Source organism: Ctenopharyngodon idella, chromosome 14 (assembly GCF_019924925.1).
Source record: "Ctenopharyngodon idella isolate HZGC_01 chromosome 14, HZGC01, whole genome shotgun sequence".
Classification (NCBI taxonomy): domain Eukaryota; kingdom Metazoa; phylum Chordata; class Actinopteri; order Cypriniformes; family Xenocyprididae; genus Ctenopharyngodon; species Ctenopharyngodon idella.
Window position 1 is genome coordinate 28262030 of NC_067233.1, and position 23182 is coordinate 28285211.

At 38.2% G+C, this 23182-nt stretch overlaps 1 protein-coding gene across 1 annotated transcript in view; it reads right to left on the bottom strand.

The window, feature by feature from the left end:
* Nucleotides 1-1498: 1498 nt before the first annotated feature.
* Nucleotides 1499-23182, bottom strand: part of spon2a (spondin 2a, extracellular matrix protein) — a 29123-nt gene continuing 7439 nt past the window's right edge. Inside the window, exons 2-6 of the mRNA XM_051860914.1 lie at nucleotides 19257-19485; nucleotides 14782-15002; nucleotides 6818-7009; nucleotides 6220-6394; nucleotides 1499-3048 (exon numbers count right to left, since the gene is read on the bottom strand). Coding sequence (XP_051716874.1) covers nucleotides 2861-3048; nucleotides 6220-6394; nucleotides 6818-7009; nucleotides 14782-15002; nucleotides 19257-19485 — 1005 coding nt within the window. The 3' untranslated portion in view covers nucleotides 1499-2860. The remainder of the gene's footprint in view (nucleotides 3049-6219; nucleotides 6395-6817; nucleotides 7010-14781; nucleotides 15003-19256; nucleotides 19486-23182) is intronic.

Sequence of the window (23182 nt, forward strand, 5' to 3'; positions counted from 1 at the left end):
TTAAAATAGGTACATTATCTTTAAAATTTCACATGGGTTTGATTCAGATTCAGTTAGATGGTCAGTTTACACCCACCTACTGACTCGGCTCAACTTACCCCTAACCTGGGGTAAATTGAGCCAGAGGAACACTTTTTTTTTATAAGAAGCCATATTTTTTGAACCCTTTGTCATAGATGTATTCTGGTCATTTAAAATGATAGGAAACATCCTGAAATTACTTTAAATACTTTCAATGTACTTCTGCCTCATTTTCCCTTATCTTGAGGACCAAATAAGTAAAAAATGGCTCATCTTACCCCACTCTCCCCTACCAAAACATATATGGTGAAAAGTTGGCTCACATGTCATGCCATATCAATGCCATACTCCACACAGCTTTGGGAGGTTAATAAAGACTTTCTGAAGCGAAGCGATGCGTTTGTGTAAAAAAAAAAAAAAATCCATATTTAAGTAAAATATCTAGCCTCCGCCAGACCACCTTCCGTATTCAAGTTACGAAGAAAGCGTAAAATGGCATTGCGTCAGTTACACTTTTTTCGTATGTTGAATAGGGAAGGCATAGGATGTAGCATAAGCTTTTTGAACTGCAAGTTTTACACTTTATTTTGTATATGGAAGGCGGTCTGGTGGAAGCTAGATATTTTACTTCATAACTTGTTAAATATGGATTTTTTTTACACAAATGCATTGCTTCACTTCAGAAGGACTTTAATAACCCCGCGGAGTCGTGTGGAGTACACGTTTATGATGGATGGATGTGGATGGATGCAGTTTCTTCAGCTCAAACTCGTTGGTCTTGTTGACTGCTGTTATAAAGCTCAGATGCGTCAGGATATTTATTAATATTTCTCTGATTGTGTTCATCAGAAAGAAGAAAGTCATATACACCTAGGATGGCTTGAGGGTGAGTAAAGCTTGGACTAATTTTCATTTGAAAGTGAACTAATTCTTTAAGTTCAGTCCCATTAAATCTCAAATGTTGCTACCATGTTTGTGTGTTTACGGTAATGTGCTGACAACCACTTAACTGTAAATTTCACAGGTTTATTTTTTAGTGTGAGAAGCTGAGAAAATATATTCCCAAGGTCTGTATTTGCTTAATATGACATGGGTTATTGTGAGAACTTGTCAAAAGGGTGTTCTGTTCCCCTGCACAGTATGGCTCTCAATTTAGTAGGCCTAGATTGAGGGAACTAAACAAATGCTTGGAGTAATGGAATCACAAAAGACTATAGCTTCCTTATGTTTAGGTTAGAAGTTTATAGAGTTGATAGAGCTGTGGGAAAATGAGCTCTGACCTTTTAAAAAGTTTACTTAATGTGTGTGAACAGACCATTAAACTGGGGAATATAGGACTCTTTTCACGTGTTCATTATATAAATCTGGGAACATGGGTATGCTCCCACTTGAGGATATATATTACTTGTAATTATGTTAATATTATTAAGAAATTATAATAAAATGCTACCCAAAAAACACAACAAGGAGGAGATGATTTGAGAGAGAATTTCATAGTTTATTATTAGAAGAAACATAAAATGCAACATACATTATCGGTCAAAATTTTTTGAAAGTTTTTGAAAATTTTTATTCTCACCAAGGCTGCATTTATTTGATCAAAAATAAAACAGTAATATTGTGAAAAATTATTACAATTTAAAATGTTTTCTGTCAATATATCTTAAAATATATGAATTTTCGGCATCATTACTCCAGTCGTCAGCATCACATGATCCTTCAGATATCACTCTAATATGCTGATTTGCTGCTCAAGGAACATTTCTTATAATTATCAATGTTGAAAACAGTTGTGCTGCTTCATATTTGTGAGGAAACTGATACATTACCATTCAAGAGTTTAAGGATGCATTAAATTGATCAAAGGTAACAATAAAGATACAAAAAATTTCTATTTCAAATAAATTCTGTTCTTTTGAACTTTCTATTCATCGAAGGATCAAAAATATAAAGCAGCACAACTGTTTTTCAACACTGATAATAATAAGAAATGTTTCTTGAGCAGTAAATCAGCATATTAGAATGATTTCTGAAGGATCATGTGACACTGAAGACATGAGTAATGATTCTGAAAATTCAGCTAAAACAAAATTTATTAAACTAGAAAACAGTTATTTTACATTTTGATAGTATTTCACAATATTACTGTTTTTCCTGTATTTTTGACAAAATAAATGCAGCCTTGGTGAGCATAAGAGACTTCTTTCAAAAACATCTTTATGATTCCAAACTTTTGACCGGTAGTGTATACAACATCTATACGGTCCCTTATTTGATAAATGACACATGACAGTTTGTTTCTGTGTGATTCCTCACAAGATAATATTGTAAACTGCATTTTGAACATCATTAGGCCTGTATGAGAAAGGAGCCAAAGTGTCTTCAAGTGTTATTTTACTACTAATGAACTACCAGTTGACTTCTACAGCCTGCACCATCTGTCAAATCACTCAAAAACCCAACTAGGCTACTTCAAAAAGGTTGCTACTGTTTGTGAGATCAAGAGGAAGGCTTATGTTAATTCATGTAATTATGTTAAAAAAACAGTGGTTGGGCAACTGCAAGTCATCTATTCCACAAATCTATATTGGCAAAATAATGTGCGATTATGCAAAGATACACTGAGATTATTGTGAGTACAGCACCCGTAATCAAAGTCTCTATTAACAGAATACGAGCCGTTCTTTTCCAGTGAGGAGAGGAGCCAATGCAGCTCACTGGACGTCCAGCCAGGCGGCTCTCCCGCATTCTGCGGCAGTGATTCAGCATTGGCATGAGGTTAAACTCGGCTCTCCGTTTGGACAGCGTCGAAGTGTCTATGCCAGCAGTGTGACCGGCATCACTGATATGCGAGGCAGTTGTGCGGCGTGCACTCCTCTTGTTCCTCCAGCTCGGGGCACGGCGTGCCACTGTTGGCGGGTTTCAGCAGGATATAACGGGTGCGATGGCGCAGTCCGCCCCGAGAGCACGGCCCCAGACACAGGCCCCAGGACGACCACATCGACACCTCGCAGTCTAGCGGCGTTTCTGAAACACATGCAGGAATCATGAGGACCACTAGTCTGGAAGCAATTTGTCAAGAGATTATGTTTATGTGGCTGTTTATGCATGGGCACAAAAAGAAAAACAGGCCACTGGCGTACTCTAGGGCAGGCCGGCTCAGATATCCCAAATAATTTAAGAAATGTGTATTTTACCATAGGTCTATGGACTCAGTTATGAAGTCGCATAGTAACTTGAAATGGAAATTGTAATACTAAATCTCTTAAAGTGCACCTATTATGCTTTTTCGGATATTACCTTTCATGTAGTGTGTAATATAGCTGTTTGTAAAAGGTCTGTAAAGTTTCAAAGATCAAACTGCAGATAAATGGAGTTTTTCCATCCAAAGTTGCGCAAATTTGGAATATCGCATGAAAAATTTAAGTTATGTAATCAGATTACTTTTTCAACTAACTATTAAAGTAAAGCATTACTTTTCAATTTACAACAAAATATCTAAGTTACTTTTTCAAATAAGTAACACAAGTTACTTTTTCACATTTATTGACTGACAGCTCTCCTGTCCACATAAGAGAAATAAAGTGCAGAGGAGTTGTGTGCGCTGTGTGAACATGATGGTTATTGTAGTTCTAGACTAAACATGTATTTACTCATCTCACTTGCACAAAAACATTCATTATTCCTCAAAATGAATAAAATCAGTGAAATGCAATTTTAGAATTTTATGCAAACCTGTAATAATTAACTATATTAAATTACACAATACTTTATGTAATTAATCTCACTTTATTAACCAATGTCTTTACTGCTGACCTTCAGTGACCTAATTCAACTTTACTAATAAGCCGAAATGATCTTAGATTAGATTTAGAAATAAGACTGTTGAACTTCCTTCTCCTGTATCCTATTCTTCTTTAATCCAGAATGGCAGCACAGCTGAAAGGTTTGTTTGAGCTGCGCCCTCTACTGTAAAGGCGTAAATATGCATTTCCTTCAGCCTGAGGCATATTCATTTCACCTTTAGTGTTAAAGGGCCTTAAAGGGTTAGTTCACCCAAAAATGAAAATAATGTCATGAATTACTCACCCTCATGTCGTTCCACACCTGTAAGACCTTCGTTAATCTTCAGAACTCAAATTCAGATATTTTTGTTGAAATCCGATGGCTCAGTGAGGCCTCCATAGCCAGCAATGACATTTCCTCTCTCAAGATCCATTAATGTACTAAAAACATATTTAAATCAGTTCATGTGAGTACAGTGGTTCAATATTAATATTATAAAGCGACGAGAATATTTTTGGTGCGCAAAAAAAACAAAATAACAACTTATTTAGTGATGGCCGATTTCAAAACACTGCTTCAGGAAGCTTCGGAGCGTTATGAATCAGTGTATCGAATCAGTGGTTCGGAGCGCCAAAGTCATGTGATTTCAGCAGTTTGGCGGTTTGACACACGATCCGAATCATGATTCGATACGCTGATTCATAACGCTCCGAAGCTTCCTGAAGCAGTGTTTTGAAATCGGCCATCACTAAATAAGTTGTTATTTTGTTTTTTTTGCGCACCAAAAATATTCTCGTCGCTTTATAATATTAATATTGAAATGTTTTGAATATTGAAGTGTTTTGAAATCAGCCATCACTATACAAGTCGTTATTTTGTTTTTTTTGGCGCACCAACAATATTCTCGTCGCTTTATAATATTAATATTGAACCACTGTACTCACATGAACTGATTTAAATATGTTTTTAGTACATTAATTGATCTTGAGAGAGGAAATGTCATTGCTCCCTATGCAGGCCTCATGGAGCTATCAGATTTCAACAAAAATATCTCAATTTGTGTTCCGAAGATTTACAAAGGTCTTACGGGTGTGGAACGGCATGAGGGTGAGTAATAAATGACAGAATTTTCATTTTTGGGTGAACTAACCCTTTAACATTTGCCAAAAATAGAGCTCTTTTTGTTATTAAAAAACAAACAAACAAAGAAGCCCAGCCCAGGTGAGAAAAAGCAACACAAAAGTAATGTAACGCATTACTTTTCATAAAAAGTAACTAAGGGAATTAGTTACTTTTTTAGGGAGTAAAAAAGTAACTTCTCCCAACACTGTTTGCAAATAAAGCACTTTCCATTTAGTGAGTCGAAGAGAACAAAATCGTCACTTCCTGACAAACTGGCTCTAAATATCACTAAGAAAAATGGAAGTTGCTGCATAGAAGCCACTGTATATAATAATTTTCATATATAACAAATCACTTGTGCCTCAGAGCATGCCGATGAAACACAATAAACGCTGTCATGTTATCTTACATTAGGATGCCTGGTGTTTGTGAACTCAATCGTGTAAGGCGTTTTTGGGAGGGAATTACACCAAACCAACATTTTAACATCAGACTTTACTCAGGCATTATAGAATGACCAAAACAGCATTTCAGATGCTGTGCAACAAGATCGGTTCGCTGGTTGGTCCAGTTATGCCATCCCATCGCAAAGTCACGTCTTTTTTGATGCACATCAAGGAATTTATTCGGCAAAAGTGTTTCCATCGTAGTTTATGCACCTTTTCGTATCACATAAAAAATGATCTGACTCATTTGAGTGCACAAGTTTTTAGAATTTATGCATATCTTGGCGTTTCCATTGGTTTGTGTTGTTGACATGTCGAGAAGACGCTGTTTTCTGTGCTGCCAAAGCAAATCCACTTTGCATACACTTCCAAAGAATGAGGACTCGGGCTGGACGCCATCGTTACTGTTACTGTTCGTATCACTGTGTATCAAGCGCTGAGGAGCTGAAATTCAGATATGCATATGCATGTAAACCTGTTTGGGTTTTTTTTTTGGAGACAAAATTAGGAACCTTTAAAATAGCATAATAGGGGCTCTTTAAAAAGAAATTGAAACCAGCACATTTGTTAGTGGAACAACACGCATGTTAAAATTTTTGTGGAACCAAATAAAAAGTGTTTACCACATGTGGCGTGCATTAGTGTTCATCAAGTCCGAACTGTTTACTTTCCCCAAAAACACTGCAACACTTTAAATCGTGCAGAATGCTGTGGTAAACCATAACATCTTGACGAAGCACATAGCACTTCTTTTTTGGATTTACCAGCAAAATAAAAAGAAGATCACAATTAAGAGACAAAAGTACTCTACCCTGGCATGTGTCAAATGTGTATTTAGATCTACCTGAGAATCTGTGAGGTTTGGTTGCTTCAGGCAGGATGTGATTGGACACCCGGTTCTGTTGACGGACAGGTGAGCGGCCCTGACGCTTCACCCAGATGGTGGCCAGAGGCGGGAGTTCTGTTAGCCGAGGGTAATAGAAGGAATTTGCCGGGTGGTTTGGCTTCTGAGAGGTGATCTACATCAAAATAAAACAACAGATACATTTTTTATTTGAATTAGTCAGAAATAGCGCGAATACATTAGCGGCCAAAAGTGACGTCCGGCCTACGAAAATTGACATCCTTACCTTATGTTCAAATATTATTAAAATTGTGATATGTAGCATGTGATAACACAATTAAACATGCCAAAATGTGAAGATATAATTTTTGGCCACACTGTCATACAAAGAAATTATAAACATGCAAAAACAAGAGAGAACCAATGAAATGAAATATTAATAACTGACTATGTTGTAGTCAATAGATGCTTTTTCCTCAGCTTTTTTTTTTTTTTTTTTTTTTTTGCATAGTAAAATAAAATCTGTAGCTGTAGTTTGCCTTTTTTGCCAAATAAATAATACCTTAACCAATATATTATATAAAATGCAATATCTCACCATGGTGATATTTTCAGGGGGTGTTGTTGGAAAGTTTGGTGAGGAGAAAGTGAAGCCGCTATCTGTGCCGGCATCAAATGGGTGCAAGTCAAAGGTCACTTCCTGTTTCCACTGCCCACCCTCACACAGGTTCAGACTGTCAACCCCCACAAACCAGTCTGGACTGGGGATCACTTTCACTATCAGAGACAGCTGTGAGAGAAAACACAACATGATCAGTCACTCTCATGTTGAAAACATACACACAGACATTATCAACGCTGATTTACCTTTGGCAATGTACTTCCTTTTTTCAGCATGCTCTGCTAACATAATTGGCTTCATAAGTCAAATCTGATACTTTTCTTTGTAGCCATTTCCAGTATTTTCCACTCCTTCCTGTGTATGTTAGGTTAAACCATCTGGGATTTTTTTAAATGGTGATGAATGTTTCCTTTTTGACTATGACCTCATCCAGGAGGATCCCTTCGGTCAGAGCAGAAAGACGGAATAGCCACACGACACAGAGAGAAACGAGCCATACTGTGACAATGGCTATTTCAGGATGAGCGCAAGCCTAATATTGAGCCAAAGATGATTCATCAGACATACAATAAAACCTGACCGATCCTGTCTGCTTGAGTTCATTTAAGGTGTATCAGTCAAACCTCTCAAAGTAGATTCATATTGCAAAACTCACCACCAAGGTTGCCAGGACATTGCTGTGCAGTTGCTAAAATGTTTAAAGTGATTTTTAGTGTGTTGCTAATGTGTTTGCTAGGGTGTTGCTAGTGTGTTCTGTGTAGTTTCTTACTGGCGCTAGTCAAAAGGAACGTATAAGGGAAGGATCTTTTTAAAACACTCTTAAAACAAAGGTTCTTTATTGGCATCGATGGTCAATTTTGGGGGTAACGCATTATAAGTAATGCAAGTTACATAATCAGATTACTTTGCCAAGTAACTAATAAAGTGACGCATTACTTTTAAATTTACAACAAAATATTGTTACTTTTTCAAATAAGTAATGCAAGTTGCATTGTTGTCCCATTTATTGACTGACAGCCCTTCTGTCCCCATGTTGAGAGAAATCGGGAGTAAGTGCAGAAGTGTTGTGTGTAAACATAACGGTTATTGTAGTTCTAGACTAAATGGAAACAGGAAACGCAAACCTGCAATAATTAAATATGTTAAACAATACAAATATACTTTATGTATTTAATCTCACTTTATTAACCAATATATCAATGTTGCTGACCTTCGATGATCCAATTCAGCTATATAATAAGCAAAAATTACTTTAGATAAACATCACATTTGTTTCATTTTTTTGTTTTTATTGCTGAAGTAAGAGTGTTGAACTTTCTTCTCCTGTATCCTTTTCTTCTGTGATCCAGAATGGCAGAACAGCTGAACGGTTTGTTTGAGCTGCGCCCTCTACTGTACAGGCGTGAATTTGCATTTCATTCAGACTGAGGCTTATTCATTTCACTTTTGGTGTGAAAGGGTCTTTACATTTGCCAAAAATAGAACTTTTTTGTTATTAAAAAACAAACAAACAAGCCCAGCCCAGGTGAGAAAAAGTGACGCAAAAGTAATGTAACATATTACATTCCATAAAAAATAACTAAGTAACGCAATTAGTTACTTTTTAGGGAGTAACGCAATATTGTAACGCACTACTTTTAAAAGTAACTTTCCCCAACGCTGTCAATGGTTCCATGAAGAATCTTTAATATCCATGGAATCTTTCCATTCCACAAAAAAGGTTCTTTAGAGTGGAAAAAAGGTTCTTTAGATTATTAAAATGTTCTTCACACTAAGAAAAAAGAACTGTTCTCTGAAAGGGAACCTAACATGGTATTTATGTGGCATTTCTGCAAAAAATAATTTAAGAGTGTACCTAAATAGTTTTTTCTAGACAGCAATTGAGATTATATAGAGAGGAAAAGGTTATTTTATGGAATGTCCTGCTTCTTAGATTTGTCTCTTGAGAAAAAGACCCTAGTAATCTCATATGTCTCCTCTAGAGTTTCAGAAGAGATCTCAAAATGTCCCACACTGCTCAGAATTGCAATCTAATGAAATCTTAAAAAAAAAATCTAAAGGGGGCATTAAAACGACTTAAAATTATTTTGATAAAAACTATTTTATGTAATAAATTAATTAAAATGCTTAACTCACCAAAACCCCTAAAAATCAAGTTGTTCAGCTAGGAAACTGGCATACTTATTTTAATTTGTCCCCTCTGCTTTTTTTTTTTACTGAGTAACAGTTCTTGAAGCTTCTGGAATCATATAATTAATCACGGTTAATTATATACTACAGGGGAGTCAAAAAGGTTGAGAACCACTGCATTAAGTCTCTTGCACTTAAGAGCAATCTTTTTCTCTGGGACACAAACTTAAGCAACACTACATTTGAATTGGATCTCACTTTATAATATGCATTTTAGTGTGAATTACTCACAATACATCATTCCCAAAGTAAACAATAAAAGCAGGACTGATATATTTGTAGTCAGCACTTTGCATCCATATTTGGGCCACAATTTTGGTACCTTGTGTCAACATCCAGTCTACGGCTGACTTTTCTCCAGGCTGGATTTACTCTCGTCTCTCCCTCACATCTCTTCTCATTCTGTGGCTTTTCCAGGAATACCTCCTGCTATATCAATTTCTCTGGCATGAGAGGCGAGCGGTGCCTCATCCCTCTGCTGTCTGTTCCGGCCCTGCGCTAATAGAGCTCAATCTCTCTTCAGGGCACAAAGTCACACTAACACATAATTGCCAAACCAATGCCCTGATTTGCCAGAACAGTGTGTCAGGAAAAATAATACACAACTCATCTATTCCTCTGTCTGTCTGCATGTGCTGCTGGAACGTACTGTGGTTTCTTGCATGGCTCGCGCTTTGTAGAAATACACAGCGCTGCCACTGTCTGGATCCTATTAAATGCAAAAGGACCTAGAGTAATTTTGGACAGCATTTTGCTGTTTTTGATTACCTTTTTTTTCCTGTTGATTTGAGGCTGTTGGTCATGCATGTGCGGGAATCTGAAATTTGACACTATGTCTCTTTTTTGGAGGTCTTAAATAATTTAACACTGTTCACTGTCAGCTGTAGCCCAACTTTGTATTTAGGTAGTTTCTCAGAAAATGACACAGAAAGATGAAGGCAGCATACAGAGGTAAGAAGGCATGTCTGAATCCAGTGTTCATTTTAATAAGAGTAGAGTTTACTATTAAGAGTACTAATAAGAGTAGATGTTAACTGTTCAACTCAAGTTACTGTCAAATGTGCATTTCAATTCTTGAAACTTGAAAAATGTACTTAAAGGGATAGTTCACCCAAAAATGAACCAGACAGTTGATGGGACCCACTGACTTCCATAGTATTTTTTTCCTACTATGGAAGTCAATGGGTGTCGTCAACTGTCTGGTTACTAACATTCTTTAAAATATCTTCTTTTGTGTTCAGCAGAAGAAAGAAACTCGGAAAATACAGAGCCACTTGAGAGCGAGTAAGCAATAACAAATTGTTCATTTTTGGGTGAACTATTTCTTTAAGTACAGACAAAAAAAAAAAAAAATACTTTGCTACTGTTACTGGTTGATAGTGTTGGAATATATATATATATATATATATATATCCAGCCTAGGTAAATTGACATTCTCATACATACACACACACACACACACACACACACACACACACACACATACATATACACACACATACATATATGCAGGCTAGATATTACTTTTGGCTACAATTGTATATACCTGAATAAATATTGTTTAATGCCAATTTTAAATTGGATGTTAAAAAGAAGCATTTGGTATTTGCTTTCAGTATGTCTTGGGTCCCTTCTTTGATGTGATTATTAAGTTTGATCACTAAGAAAAGAAATAGGTCAGATGTCCTCAACAAGCCACGTGATTTGAGGTATCATTCATTTCTGTAGAACAAACATTCAGGAGAAATTACTTACTAAAGTTTAATACTATTAAATATGCTTAATATTAGGGTGTAAGCAATCAGTTCATCAATAATAAGTGAACAGACGCTCACAGCTCACACATACACCTCACAGTTTCATCCCAAGGACACATTCATACTCTCAGTCGTACTTTACTGCCCTGCGGATCTATAAACAGCAGCGCCACAGCAGACATCCCGCCATGCTGTGGTTAGTGCCAGAAGGACTGAATGCCAAGCGCATCTGAGGGTAGTTGCAGTTTTAATAAGTCTTCTTTTATTCCAGACTTTGGCAATAAAGATATGTAGGTCACCAGCAGCACCAGAACTGCCTTTAGACCCTATAACCAACTGACTCATGGCTAACAGGAAAATAAATATTCCAGAAACTGAGAAGGAAAGGATCCAGCCTCTCCCTATCTGCAGATCTGGTGGGTGCAGGAAACTCAACACAGGAGCCGGAAGGGAGGGAGTGAGGCTTGTGGTCTGGAGGTCCCGGGACTCTGGATGTGGTTTTGGAGACCTGCGCTCTGGTGAAGTCTGTCTTTGTGCAATATAGAACTAAATTGTATCATTAAAGTCAGCATGAACTGAATGACGTATGTAGGACTTCTCCAATCAATTAGACATCTTAAACCTGCTTCTGCAAGCTCACGTTCATCTGCCTCCACTTTTAAGTGCAACAGCCACATCTCAAAATCCAATAAACAAATGATACACAGAACCAAGTACACACAGCCTACACTTTTTCTTTTTCTATAATCCATTATGGATATATGTCACAATACGGAGACGCATCCAAAAATCTGTCTGATTGAATAAATAATGGTGGTTATATGCAGTAAACTCACCAACTTAAATATCACTGATTTGTCACGTCAACATTAAGTGTAACTGGAACATGAAATTACTTTAAAAATAAATAAATAAATAAATAAATTCCTAAAGTCATTTCAGAACACAACTGCACGCCACTGTGTAGTGCAATGAAAATGTCTGAAACTAAACAGTCAAAACTGGGAATGAGAAACAACTGTCAGGGACGGATACCGTGGCACCCCAGATTTATCCCATTAAAGAAAAATATAAATATAAGCAGTATTTCATGTATGACTTTTCAGTAGCAGTGCCTTAATGTGATGACAAAAAAAACAAAAAAAAAACAGGTACTGCTAAAAAATGGCAAGAAAACAAGTCTTCGTTGTTTTTGCGGGCTGCACGCACTGTGTAGTGAACTTCATTAAAAACACACAGCACAACAAGTGTAGCCCAAATCACAAACAAATGGACTGTTTTTCCCATTTGTGTATAAATTGGAAAATTACTCTCAGCTAACACAAGGCCCTCTGAGAAATCTAATCCCATTTCATCCACAACGCTTTTCATTGATTTTGGCCTGTGTCATGTACTGTTTTTGCATTGTGAGCAGATTTACCAAACTGTGTAACACAATCTTATGGCCATTTCACATTTATCATAGAAATAGACATTTGCCAGCAGACAAAAAAAAATAAAATGAAACCAATAAGAAGATCCTGATCATGGAAATTAATACAAAGTTAAGTAAGAATCTAATCTTAATAATTAACTACATTGACATTTTTCACAAGGTCTACAGCCGATAGATAGATAGATGTTAGTCTCCTAAGCAGGCTTCCAGGTTCTACGTCAGAACGCCGGCTCATTATTGGCTGGCTCCTGCATCAGCATCACATGCATGCGTCGTGCTGCTCACGTGAACAGCGTTGACCAATACTGAGCCGGCTGTCTTTATTACCTTTCTGGGCCTTGAAAGTGGTAATTGTGTTGCAGAATGTCGAAGGCCAGAGAGCTCTCGGATTTCATCAAAAATATCATAACTTGTGTTCAGAAGATGAACAAAGGTCCTACAGGTTTGGAGCAACATGAGGGTGAGTAATTAATGAAACCCTTTAAGTCTCAGTGCTTTAGTATTTTGGCCATGCTTTAATGTTAGCAAATTCAAACGTTTTTGCTGCTCTTCCACTTGATATAAAAACATGTGATCTACAGTATCTCACAGAAGTGAGTACAACCCTCATATTTTTGTAAATATTTTATTATATCTTTTCATGTGACAACACTGAAGAAATGACACTTTGCTACAATGTAAAGTAGTGAGTGTACAGTTTGTATAACAGTGTAAATTTGCTGTCCCCTCAAAATAACTCATCCATTAATGTCTAAACCGCTGGCCACAAAAGTGAGTACACCCCTAAGTGAAAATGTCCAAATTGGGCACAATTAGCCATTTTCTCTCCCCGGTGTCATGTGACTCGTTAGTGTTAAAAGGTCTCAGGTGTGAATGGGGAGCAAGTGTGTTAAATTGGGTGTTATTGCTCTTACTCTCTCATACTGGTCACTGGAAGTTCAACATGGCGCCTCATGGCAAAGAACTCTCTGAGGATCTGAAAAAAAGAAATGTTGCTCTACATAAAGATGGCGTAGGCTATAAGAAGATTGCCAAGACCCTGAAACTGAGCTGCAGCACGGTGGCCAAGAGCATACAGTGGTTTAACAGGACATGTTCCACTCAGAACAGGCCTCGCCATATCCAGAGGTTGTGTTTGGGAAACAGATATATGAGTGCTGCCAGCATTGCTGCAGAGGTTGAAGGATTGGGGGGTCAGCCTGTCAGTGCTCAGACCATACGCTGCACACTGCATCAAGTTGGTCTGCATGGTCGTCCCAGAAGGAAGCCTCTTCTAAAGATGATGCACAAGAAAGCCCGCAAACAGTTTGCTGAAGACAAGCAGACTAAGGACATGGATTACTGGAACCATGTCCTACGGTCTGATGGGACCAAGATAAAATTATTGGGTTCAGATGGTTTCAAGCGTGTGTGGCGGCAACCAGGTAAGTAGTACAAAGACAAGTGTGTCTTGCCTACAGTCAAGCATCGTGATGAGAGTGTCATGGTCTGGGGCTGCATGAGTGCTGCCGGCACTGGGGAGCTACAGTTCATTGAGGAAACCATGAATGCCAACATGTACTGTGACATACTGAAGCAGAGCATGATCCCCTCCCTTTGGAGACTGGGCCACAGGGCAGTATTCCAACATGATAACGACCCCAAACACACCTCCAAGATGACCACTGCCTTGCTAAAGAAGCTGAGGGTATCTAAACCCTATTGAGCATCTGTGGGGCATTCTCAAACGGAAGGTGGAGGAGCGCAAGGTCTCTAACATCCACCAGTCATGGAGGAGTGGAAGAGGACTCCAGTGGCAACCTGTGCTTAAAGCAGTGCTGGAAAATAATGGTGGCCACACAAAATATTGACACTTTGGGCCCAATTTGGACATTTTCACTTAGGGGTGTACTCACTTTTGCCAGTGGTTTAGACATTAATGGCTGTGTGTTGAGTTATTTTGAGGGGACAGCAAATTTACACTGTTATACAAGCTGTACACTCACTACTTTACATTGTAGCAAAGTGTCATTTCTTCAGTGTTGTCACATGAAAAGATATAATAAAATATTTATAAAAATGTGAGGGGTGAACTCACTTCTGTGAGATACTGTATATATTATTAAATTAGCCTACGATATATTAATGAAACATAACTTCTCAATGTAGTAATGATAGACCTACTCTAACAGACACATTTAGAATCTGTTGATGTGTTTAATAGACAGTGGATATTGATATTTTCTTATTTGTTTTTTATTATTATTATTTTTAAACAGTAGATGATTACTTTGTGGTAATGTAACAGTATTGCATATTCATAGGCAAAATGTTTGTCAAGCCATAAATCCTCAGGAATGATGCATGGATGCTTGCTTTGTGTTGTCAGAGTCCTCATGCCACCCTATAAAACATTTTCTAGATCCGCCGCTGACTGTGAGGAATGTTCCTTCTTACAAGCCATCCTGGTGATCATTATTTCCAAAGATCTGTTTTCATTTAAATTCTAATCTAAAGTCAGCGCATCACTAAAAGAGGCAGATTTACCCACTTCTCTACTGGGGAAATGGTGATCTTACCAGAGGACTCCTGGGCGTCAAGAGCAGTTCTGTAGAGCTGTGGCCGATGCCTGAGGGAATCCCAGCTGTGCGGTACATGGACCCCACTGCTCGCATCTTCCTCGCCTCCTTCGCATCCTTCACCAGATCCACTGTAAGCCCCTGCTCAGCAAAGCTCCTCATGCCATCGCTCGCTGGGGCCCCCTCCTGCCACAGCCGGTACTGCTCATTATGGGTCACAGCTGCACAGATTCAGAAGTAAAAGAATAAAGTAAGTAAACTCAAAGTAAACATATTTAAATTGCTCATGTTCTCAGGCCTCGTGATTCCTTGGGCAGGTTTTGTCGTGGCCTGTTGAACATTACTACAACTCCACAAATTTTTATTGCTAATCAGATTTCACAAAACACAAATACAGCTTTACCACATTCTGTATGTGCTCAACACACCTCAAGCTGTTTAAAATAAAGCCATGCAGAAGCCCCAAGGCCAAGAGAATAAACACATTAAAAAAAAAAACCTTCAGTGAGAAAAACCAGACCTGCTATGAGTCTAGTGTGCACCTAAAGTGCAGGGGTGACAGAGACTGTTATGTAATATATTAAAGTAGATTTTCATTCCCTTAAGTTAATATCAGTGCTTCAAGGCGGCAAAAGGTTAAGGTTTTAAACTTATGTTTTTGGTTTTGATTCTGTCATTGCACTCAAAAATCACAATGCACTTTACAGTGGTTAAATGTGTGCAAAGAAGACCAATCACTGTTCAGTATGCAAACAGACATAAAAAACACCAATTACAAACTGATATGCAAATGTTACAATGTAACATTATTACGTAACGTTATGACGTGTTACATGTAAATCAAAGGGAGCTTTTCAAACTTTAATGTTAAAGTTTACAAAAGCCAAATATTGCACACCTGAGTAGTAAGACGATAAAAATTATGAAGCAGCACATTGGTTCCTTTTACTTTGCACATAGATTTCTCTGATTCATAGCAAAAACTATCCTCTGTCCAAAACTGAATACACATGCAAGCACACTTTGTACAGTCACATTTTTTCAGGCAAAATCCAGTCAGTTCAATAGTAATCTGCGCAATTAGACGATACATTTCACAATGCAAATTCGCCACATTGACAAACAGAAAGCTGCTTAGTTTAAAAGTGACTTCTGTTTGAACTGTGCTTTGTGCATCACTACACTATTGACAATGGGCAATGGACCTTTTTGCCGACCTCACCTTATGACTAACTACTATTCCAAATGTCACTTCCCACTCTTTAATAGGAATCCGTTCAATAGCTCTTGAAAACCACAATGACATGTGGAACCAAACTACAGTTTTACCTTTTCTGATTTTTACATTTTCTTGTCCGTGTAAATCATGCCACCTTGAGGGGTTGTTGGTGGTTGTCAGGGTGTTGCTATGCAGTTGGTAGTCTGGGTATTATGATGGTTGCTAGAAAGTTGCTATTTTGTTGGTTACTGGCCCAAGTTAAAAGAATCCAACACCAACACTGCATCCGAAATCGAATACTTCCTGTAACAAAGTTTAAAGTTCAGGGAAGAAGGAGGTGGGAACCGGCGAACGTTTAACATAAACTTGCGGCAACCCCTTACTGACGACTGCCGCATATAAACATAATAAAACACCAACATAAATGTCCCAGGCCTGGTCCTCTTTCGTCACTCCTGCTATTATCCTTCCGGAGCTCCTTCATGAGATTCAAGACCAGTGTGGCACGCAGGTGATACTCATTAGCACTTGCGCCACCGGCCTTTGCTCCGTTCCCATGGCTCTCGGCCCTGCCCTGCTTGCCACACTTCCCTACTATACAGTATATGAAATGGTAACAATACATCAAGAGTATATGTCTAAATTAGGTATGGGTCGGTATGAGATTTTGATGGTGTGATAACCTTAAGCAAAAATATCACAGTTTCACTGTATTGCGATTACAGCTCTAACATTTTATTTTTAAATGTCTGGGTAAAAACAACTTTTTTTCCCCCCATTGAACACAATATATTTTATTTTTAAGTTAAACTTAAAGAATATAATACAACTTATAGAATATAAATAAAATAAATGATTGGAATTTTTAATAAGAACAAATAAATTGCAAACAATAGTACAAATAAATACAATAAAATAAAGAGACAAATGAAATAAACATGGCTTTAAGTTTTTCAGGTATTCAGGTAAAAAATAATACATAAATGAAAGTAATCAAATGTAAAATAACTGGATCATTTCATTGTAAGAATTAAATACAGATTAATGCTTACAATTAAAGTTACAAAAACGCGAGTGGTTTTCTTTTTTGTCTTTTGTTCTTTGATTAACAAAAAAAATAATAAATCCTATACGGCAGACTTCATCTTTTTCGACGGGGGGAAAAAGTTCCAGGGGTTCACCTCCTCCATCCATCCCACACACAGGTGACTGTCCGTCTGACTGCTCGCACCACCAAGCGGAGGGGGAGGGGTCGTGTTACTCTCTACGCTGCACACAACCTGAGGGATTACTGCAGTTTCTGTCCTTGACGAGACATAAAAAAAAACAACTCATACCAAAGGAACGACATCCACCTTATTTTTCAGGTAAGAGCGAGCGCGGCCATTTGTAAATTTAGTGTGTCTGGCTTCCGCGGTGTCATTCGCTTCCAGTGATTTTAGCTGTACAAAACAACTCGTTTTGAAACCGTGACTTTTTCAAACCGCGGTAAATCTTGAAACCAGTAACTGCTTCATGCCTAGTTCGAATACGTAGTATTCGAAAAACAGTAGCGAAAAGTCCCTGGATGACCTACTATTTCCGCCTAGATTATGAAGTGTGCATATGATGGACACTTTACTATCCCATGAGGCCATGGGAGGGGATTTATGAATGGCTGTGAAGCGAGGCAACTGACACTGGTAGGTCACATGACAGTGACAACATGGCGGATGCAGTACGTCCAGATTACCTTCATACAATACACACTCATACTATATAGAACAAACTTTTTTTAACAATTGCGAAGTAAATTCAAATTGCTAATATAGTACCTACTCAGTAAGTCTAACCATATGAGCAGTAGCAATGATGCCTGCCTCAGCATTTTAGAACTTCTTTTTTAGAGCTTAACAGACGTGGTCTTTAACAAATATTTGATTAATTGCTTTGTGTAAGTCACTTTGGATAAAAGCGTCTGCTAAATGCATTAATTTAATTGTGGTCACTGTAAACTGCCTCAGTATGGAAAGAGCTGCATAGTAAAAAAATGTAATCTTGCGTTTTACAGAAAACAGCTTGTGTTGGGACGACAGGTTTGAAACAACATAATCACGAGTAAATACATACAGAATTATCATTTTTTGGGTGAACTATTCCTCCGAAGACAAAACGTGCCTAGTTTGATAATTCACCTATTAGCTCTTGACATCACAATAGAGGTTTTGAAAGAGGAAGGAGCTAAGATAATGTTTCTGAAATTATTTCAGCCTCTCTTTAACGTCCCAGTGTGTTCTTCATAGCTATAAACCATTTTGGTCTGGCAGACCCTGAGCTGGGAGTGAGAGTGCAGGAGAATGAGAGAAAAAGATACAAGTGAGAATGACAGGAAGGCACGGAGCACATTTGGCACGCTGACACGTCTAGTCCTTCCATGCTACACGTCTGGCCCAAATGTGGACAGAAAAATTGAAGAGACCTGACCTCAATCAGCTAAACCACAAACCTCTTGTGCTTTCATCTCTCTATCTCCATTTTTCCTCCAAATTGTCTTATCCTTCATCCGGGAGTTCGTATCTATGGCACAACCTTTTGATTAGATACAAAAATGTGCGGTTTCTGAACATAATTGTAATACAACAGTGATAAATGGATAAAGAGAGAGCCATAAAGCCATCCAGGAGGCAGCAGAAACCACACAGACATCATCTCAGCGCTCCAAAGCCACAGCCTGAACTTTCAGGATCTCTGGGTTTCAAATGTTTTGGCTGAGACGTCCACGTCTGCTGCTGGTCTTGGCTCATGTGCGGTGGCATGTGACGGCTGGTATACCGGTGACACCCAGAGAGCGCTTTCTCAGAAAACGCGAGCACACTGCCATCGCATTAAAGTCAATGACCATTGCAGGCCGCATGCGTTGTGTATTTATTGAAGGAGCATAAAAGAAGAGGGTGAACCTGCAGGGCAGCCCGTGTCATCTGGCAACGGTTATTACTCTCGTTCTGCTTTCCTCATTAGACTGCCCCGCTCCCGTGCTGTGGCAGGTAATGCATGTATGTTTGGGGGGTCGTCGGGGCAAATCACAGGGTTAACAGACCAGCTGTGAGTACTTAGTGTCCTGACATATGGTGAGGTGGGGAAGTTTGAACAGCCTCATCCCTAACAGAACGTGGAGCCAACACTGCCGGTCAACCTCAGAAAACGAGATTGTCAACCAAACACCTCATCTCTCACAAAGCTCACACTCTCACTTTCTGACACCTCGCAAGAGTCTTACCCATGAGCTTGGACCACTGAGCAGGTGGTCGGAACAAGGGATACTGTTTGGGGAAGGTCTGTGGACTCCAGTGGCCGGTGAACACCAGGATGTAAGAGGCGGGTCCTCGAGCGCTGCACTCTGTCCCATTGTTCAGGTTCACTGGGGCCGCGCAGGACAGCGTAAACTTGAGCAGCACGACGAGCAGCTGCTGCAGCCAACCAGGAACAAAGATCTCTGATGACATCATCTGTGTCAGGAAAAAAGGACAGGAAAAGTCATTAGCTAAGTACAGTGCACTTCTTTTGAAGAAAACACACATTTTTCGGTTAATATTAATGTAAAGCCCATGTAGAAATCAAACAAATTTAACTTTTTCAACCTACAATAACTCTGATCCACTCATGCAGCAAATATGTATTGCAGTAGGAAATTACATAACTTTGGTTCCTGACACTTTAATCCTCTGTCGAGGGAAGCATCTGAGATTTGCAGTTTGCTTCAGATGAGAGCACATTCAAAGACACTAACCATCTGATATTACAAAGTTACACTACTTTAGAGAAACCTTTATGAGAGACAGGTCTTCTGAAATTTATGAAAATGAAAAGTCTGTCATCATTTACTCATGTCATGTTGTTCCAAACCTGTATGACTTTATTTTTTCTGGGGAAACTGAAGTCCTGACCACTAATATGCATAAAGTGAATTGAGACTGGGACTGTCAATCTCCAAAAAGAGAGACAGATAACCACCATAAAAGCAGTCCTTATGGGCTGTATTCCAAATTTTCTGAAGTCATATGATGAAATTAAAGTTGTTATTCACTGAAAATCTTCCCCTCCACTTTAGCTCTGAAATTTCATTATAGCATTCAAATATGGAAAAGCAAGATGTGTTGCACCAGGTTTGAAGTTAATGACGATCCTGTGAGATGCGTAAAGCAGTTGACACTGGATGTCATTGGCATTTAATCTGTGACGTGTCTTGACATTTAAAGTGCACCTATTATGCTTTTTTAACCTTTCCTTTAGTATGCAATATTGCTGTGTGTGCATGTATGCGATCTGCAAAGTTACAAAGCACAAAGTGAAAACACTTGTCTGAAACGCCTTGTTTGTAGTCCTGCCATTATTTCAGTGACTTCGCTAAGTCACCATGTTACACATTTGCATAATGTCACCTACTGGCTGTTTTGGCTGCCTTCAAAGAATAGTTGGGTAGGCGATTTCACTATGTCGAGGAGACGCTGTTTTTTCTACTGCGAGGGCATATGTACGTTTCTGAAACACTCTTTGACCAATCACAACAGACTTGGCCAACTGACCAATCAGAGCAGACTGGGCTTTTCAGAAAGGCGGCTTTGAAGAGACGGGAACTAAAACAGAGCATTTCAGGCAGAGTGTGAAAAGAGGTGCTGCAGCAAAGACTAATATAACAAAAAATAATGTGTTTTTTAACTTCAAATCATGTAAATGTATACTAGCAAACACTAAAAATATAATTATGAATGTGCATAATATGGGCACTTTAAAATTCATCAATATGCATGAGATTTTATGGTTGTTTTTTGTCTGTTTTGAAGCTTGACAGTGCCGTCCCCCTTTCATATTCAATGTATGAAAAGGAGCGAGGTGAACATTCAAAATATTTCATTTTGTGTTTCAAGAACGTCAGTCATTCTAACTTTGGAACAACATAAGTGGAGTAAATTTTGGGGTGAACTATCCCTTTAAAGCAAGACTCACAAAGACCAGTCAGCTTCAAAAACTTTAGACTTACATCATGATTTAAATAAAACCTAATTAACAGCTGTTGAAGGCATGTGTGATGAACTCAACTTCACCACGGCACAGATTTACCCAGAACCCCACAGTCACATCCCAGCCAACCCCCTCTTATCACAACTACCCTAGGCTTGCTGTTTATTCCCGACTAAATTAAAATAACACAACAGAAAGGGGTTGTGACTGATTTATTTTCATCTCATATATCCTGTGATTGAATGTATTACACAAGACCAGCTTAGACTCCAGCAGAAGGTTTAGAGCATGACCGCATGAGATACTGGGATCTGCCACTGTCTTTTAATAAAGAGGCGAAGCGACAAAGGGCACAAGTTCATCACCGCAGGCTCAGACCATTGCTCTGGCCCTGTCCGCTGGATCCCCATAGTTTATAACAAGCCACGATGACAGATGACAGACCCGCAGATCAAAGACACAGGCTCACAGCGTCCCCGCTTCTGGTATTTTTATGCTAGCCTGTTAAAATTTGAAGTCATTAATGCAGGTTTAGGTTGGACCGGTACTTCATATATATATATCTGAGAGGGTGACTCTGATGTTATTGAAGAAAAACAGCGGACAGAGTTATAATAGTGCTCATAATGAACAGATATATTAAGATCCATGAGGAGAGAGTTCTAGAGTCACCAGAAATGACCTCATGTCTAATGGACATAGTTCTGGAGTGAGAGAGCAGCTAAACGCTACTTGTTTGAAAGCCGGCTAGACCGCAGGTTCAATGGGACATGGATAAAATCTTACGAGCGAGGACTGAGCGTGCACTCCTTTGTGGTTTCCTTTCTTTTTCTTCAGAACTCAGTCTCTTTCTCCAATATTTGGCAGATCAAGTTTCGGCATCTTTTGGAAAATCTGAAGTGTCACAGCACTTTCACACATACAGACTTTTCCAACTGCATTTTTCCCCATTTAGAGGTGAACGGTGTGTGAACAGAAATGCCGGCAAATCAGCCACAGCAATTTGACCGCTTGAGAAGTTGTAACATTGCTGGAAAAATTCTGAGTTGATGCATGCATTTATGAGGTTAAGGAGCTCTGACACAAGAAATCTGACTTCAGTTCTTTCAAATTTCTTAAGGTGCTGACACAACATGTCTTCATATTGTTTTTTTAAAAGTTATTTTCAAGAAAAAAAATTAATTTAAAGCAAGACACTAAAGGCAAAACTATTGTTTTATCATGCAATGGTCAATTTTGAGATTTATTTTGCATCCATAACATGTCTTCTTTCAGACTAGTGGAAAGAAAACATGCAAAATGCACATTTAAGTGTTTATTACACTTTATCTACTACAGCACTTATCTTTCAAGGCTTTTTTTTTTTTTTTCTTCAAAATTAGTTTTTTTTTTCTTCTTCTTTTTTCATGCAGAAATCTCCACTTCAGCGGCACTTACATATACCAAACTTTACAGTTTGCTAACACATACATAACTTTGTTCCCATCTCTATTCTGAAGGTTTTTACAGGGTTAGTTCATATTTAATTTGCTTGATATATATTTTATGCCTAAAAACATGCTAAATATTTTCTAATTTATGAAGTGATAAAAAGATCCAAAATCCCCTCTGAAACAAGAATTTTGAACCTTATCGAATGTTCAGATTTCTTGGTTCTTGGTTGGTTTCTGTAAGCAAATTGGTGCATATTTAATTAGATATTGTCTCATTTGCATATTTAAACATAACATTTCAGAAAACTTGTAATATAGAACAATTGTCTTCATCAACTGGGGATGTAACTATTAGTTAACATTTTACCACATTTACAGACTCTAAACGGACTCTAAAAATGTCATGTGGTGTAACCATCAAGTAAAAATAAATAATAATAAGAGTAATAAGTAATTAATAATGAATGTATACATTTTAATCCTTATTTAAAAAATGCTTTTAATATTTTTCAAGCTAAGGTTTATTATTATTATTTACAAATGTCAATTATTTATTCTTGGTGGAGTTACACCACATGACATTTACAGCCTGAATCTTTCTGTCATAAAAAGGTCAAATTATCTGATATTTAAAGAGACTTATTGACCTTGGCTCACAGTCATGAGGATCTGTGGGGGTCGTCTCTATGACATCATTTCCTGTTTTTTTTTTTTTCATGCATGTTTGGAAAGAAAACTGGACAAGCATTGA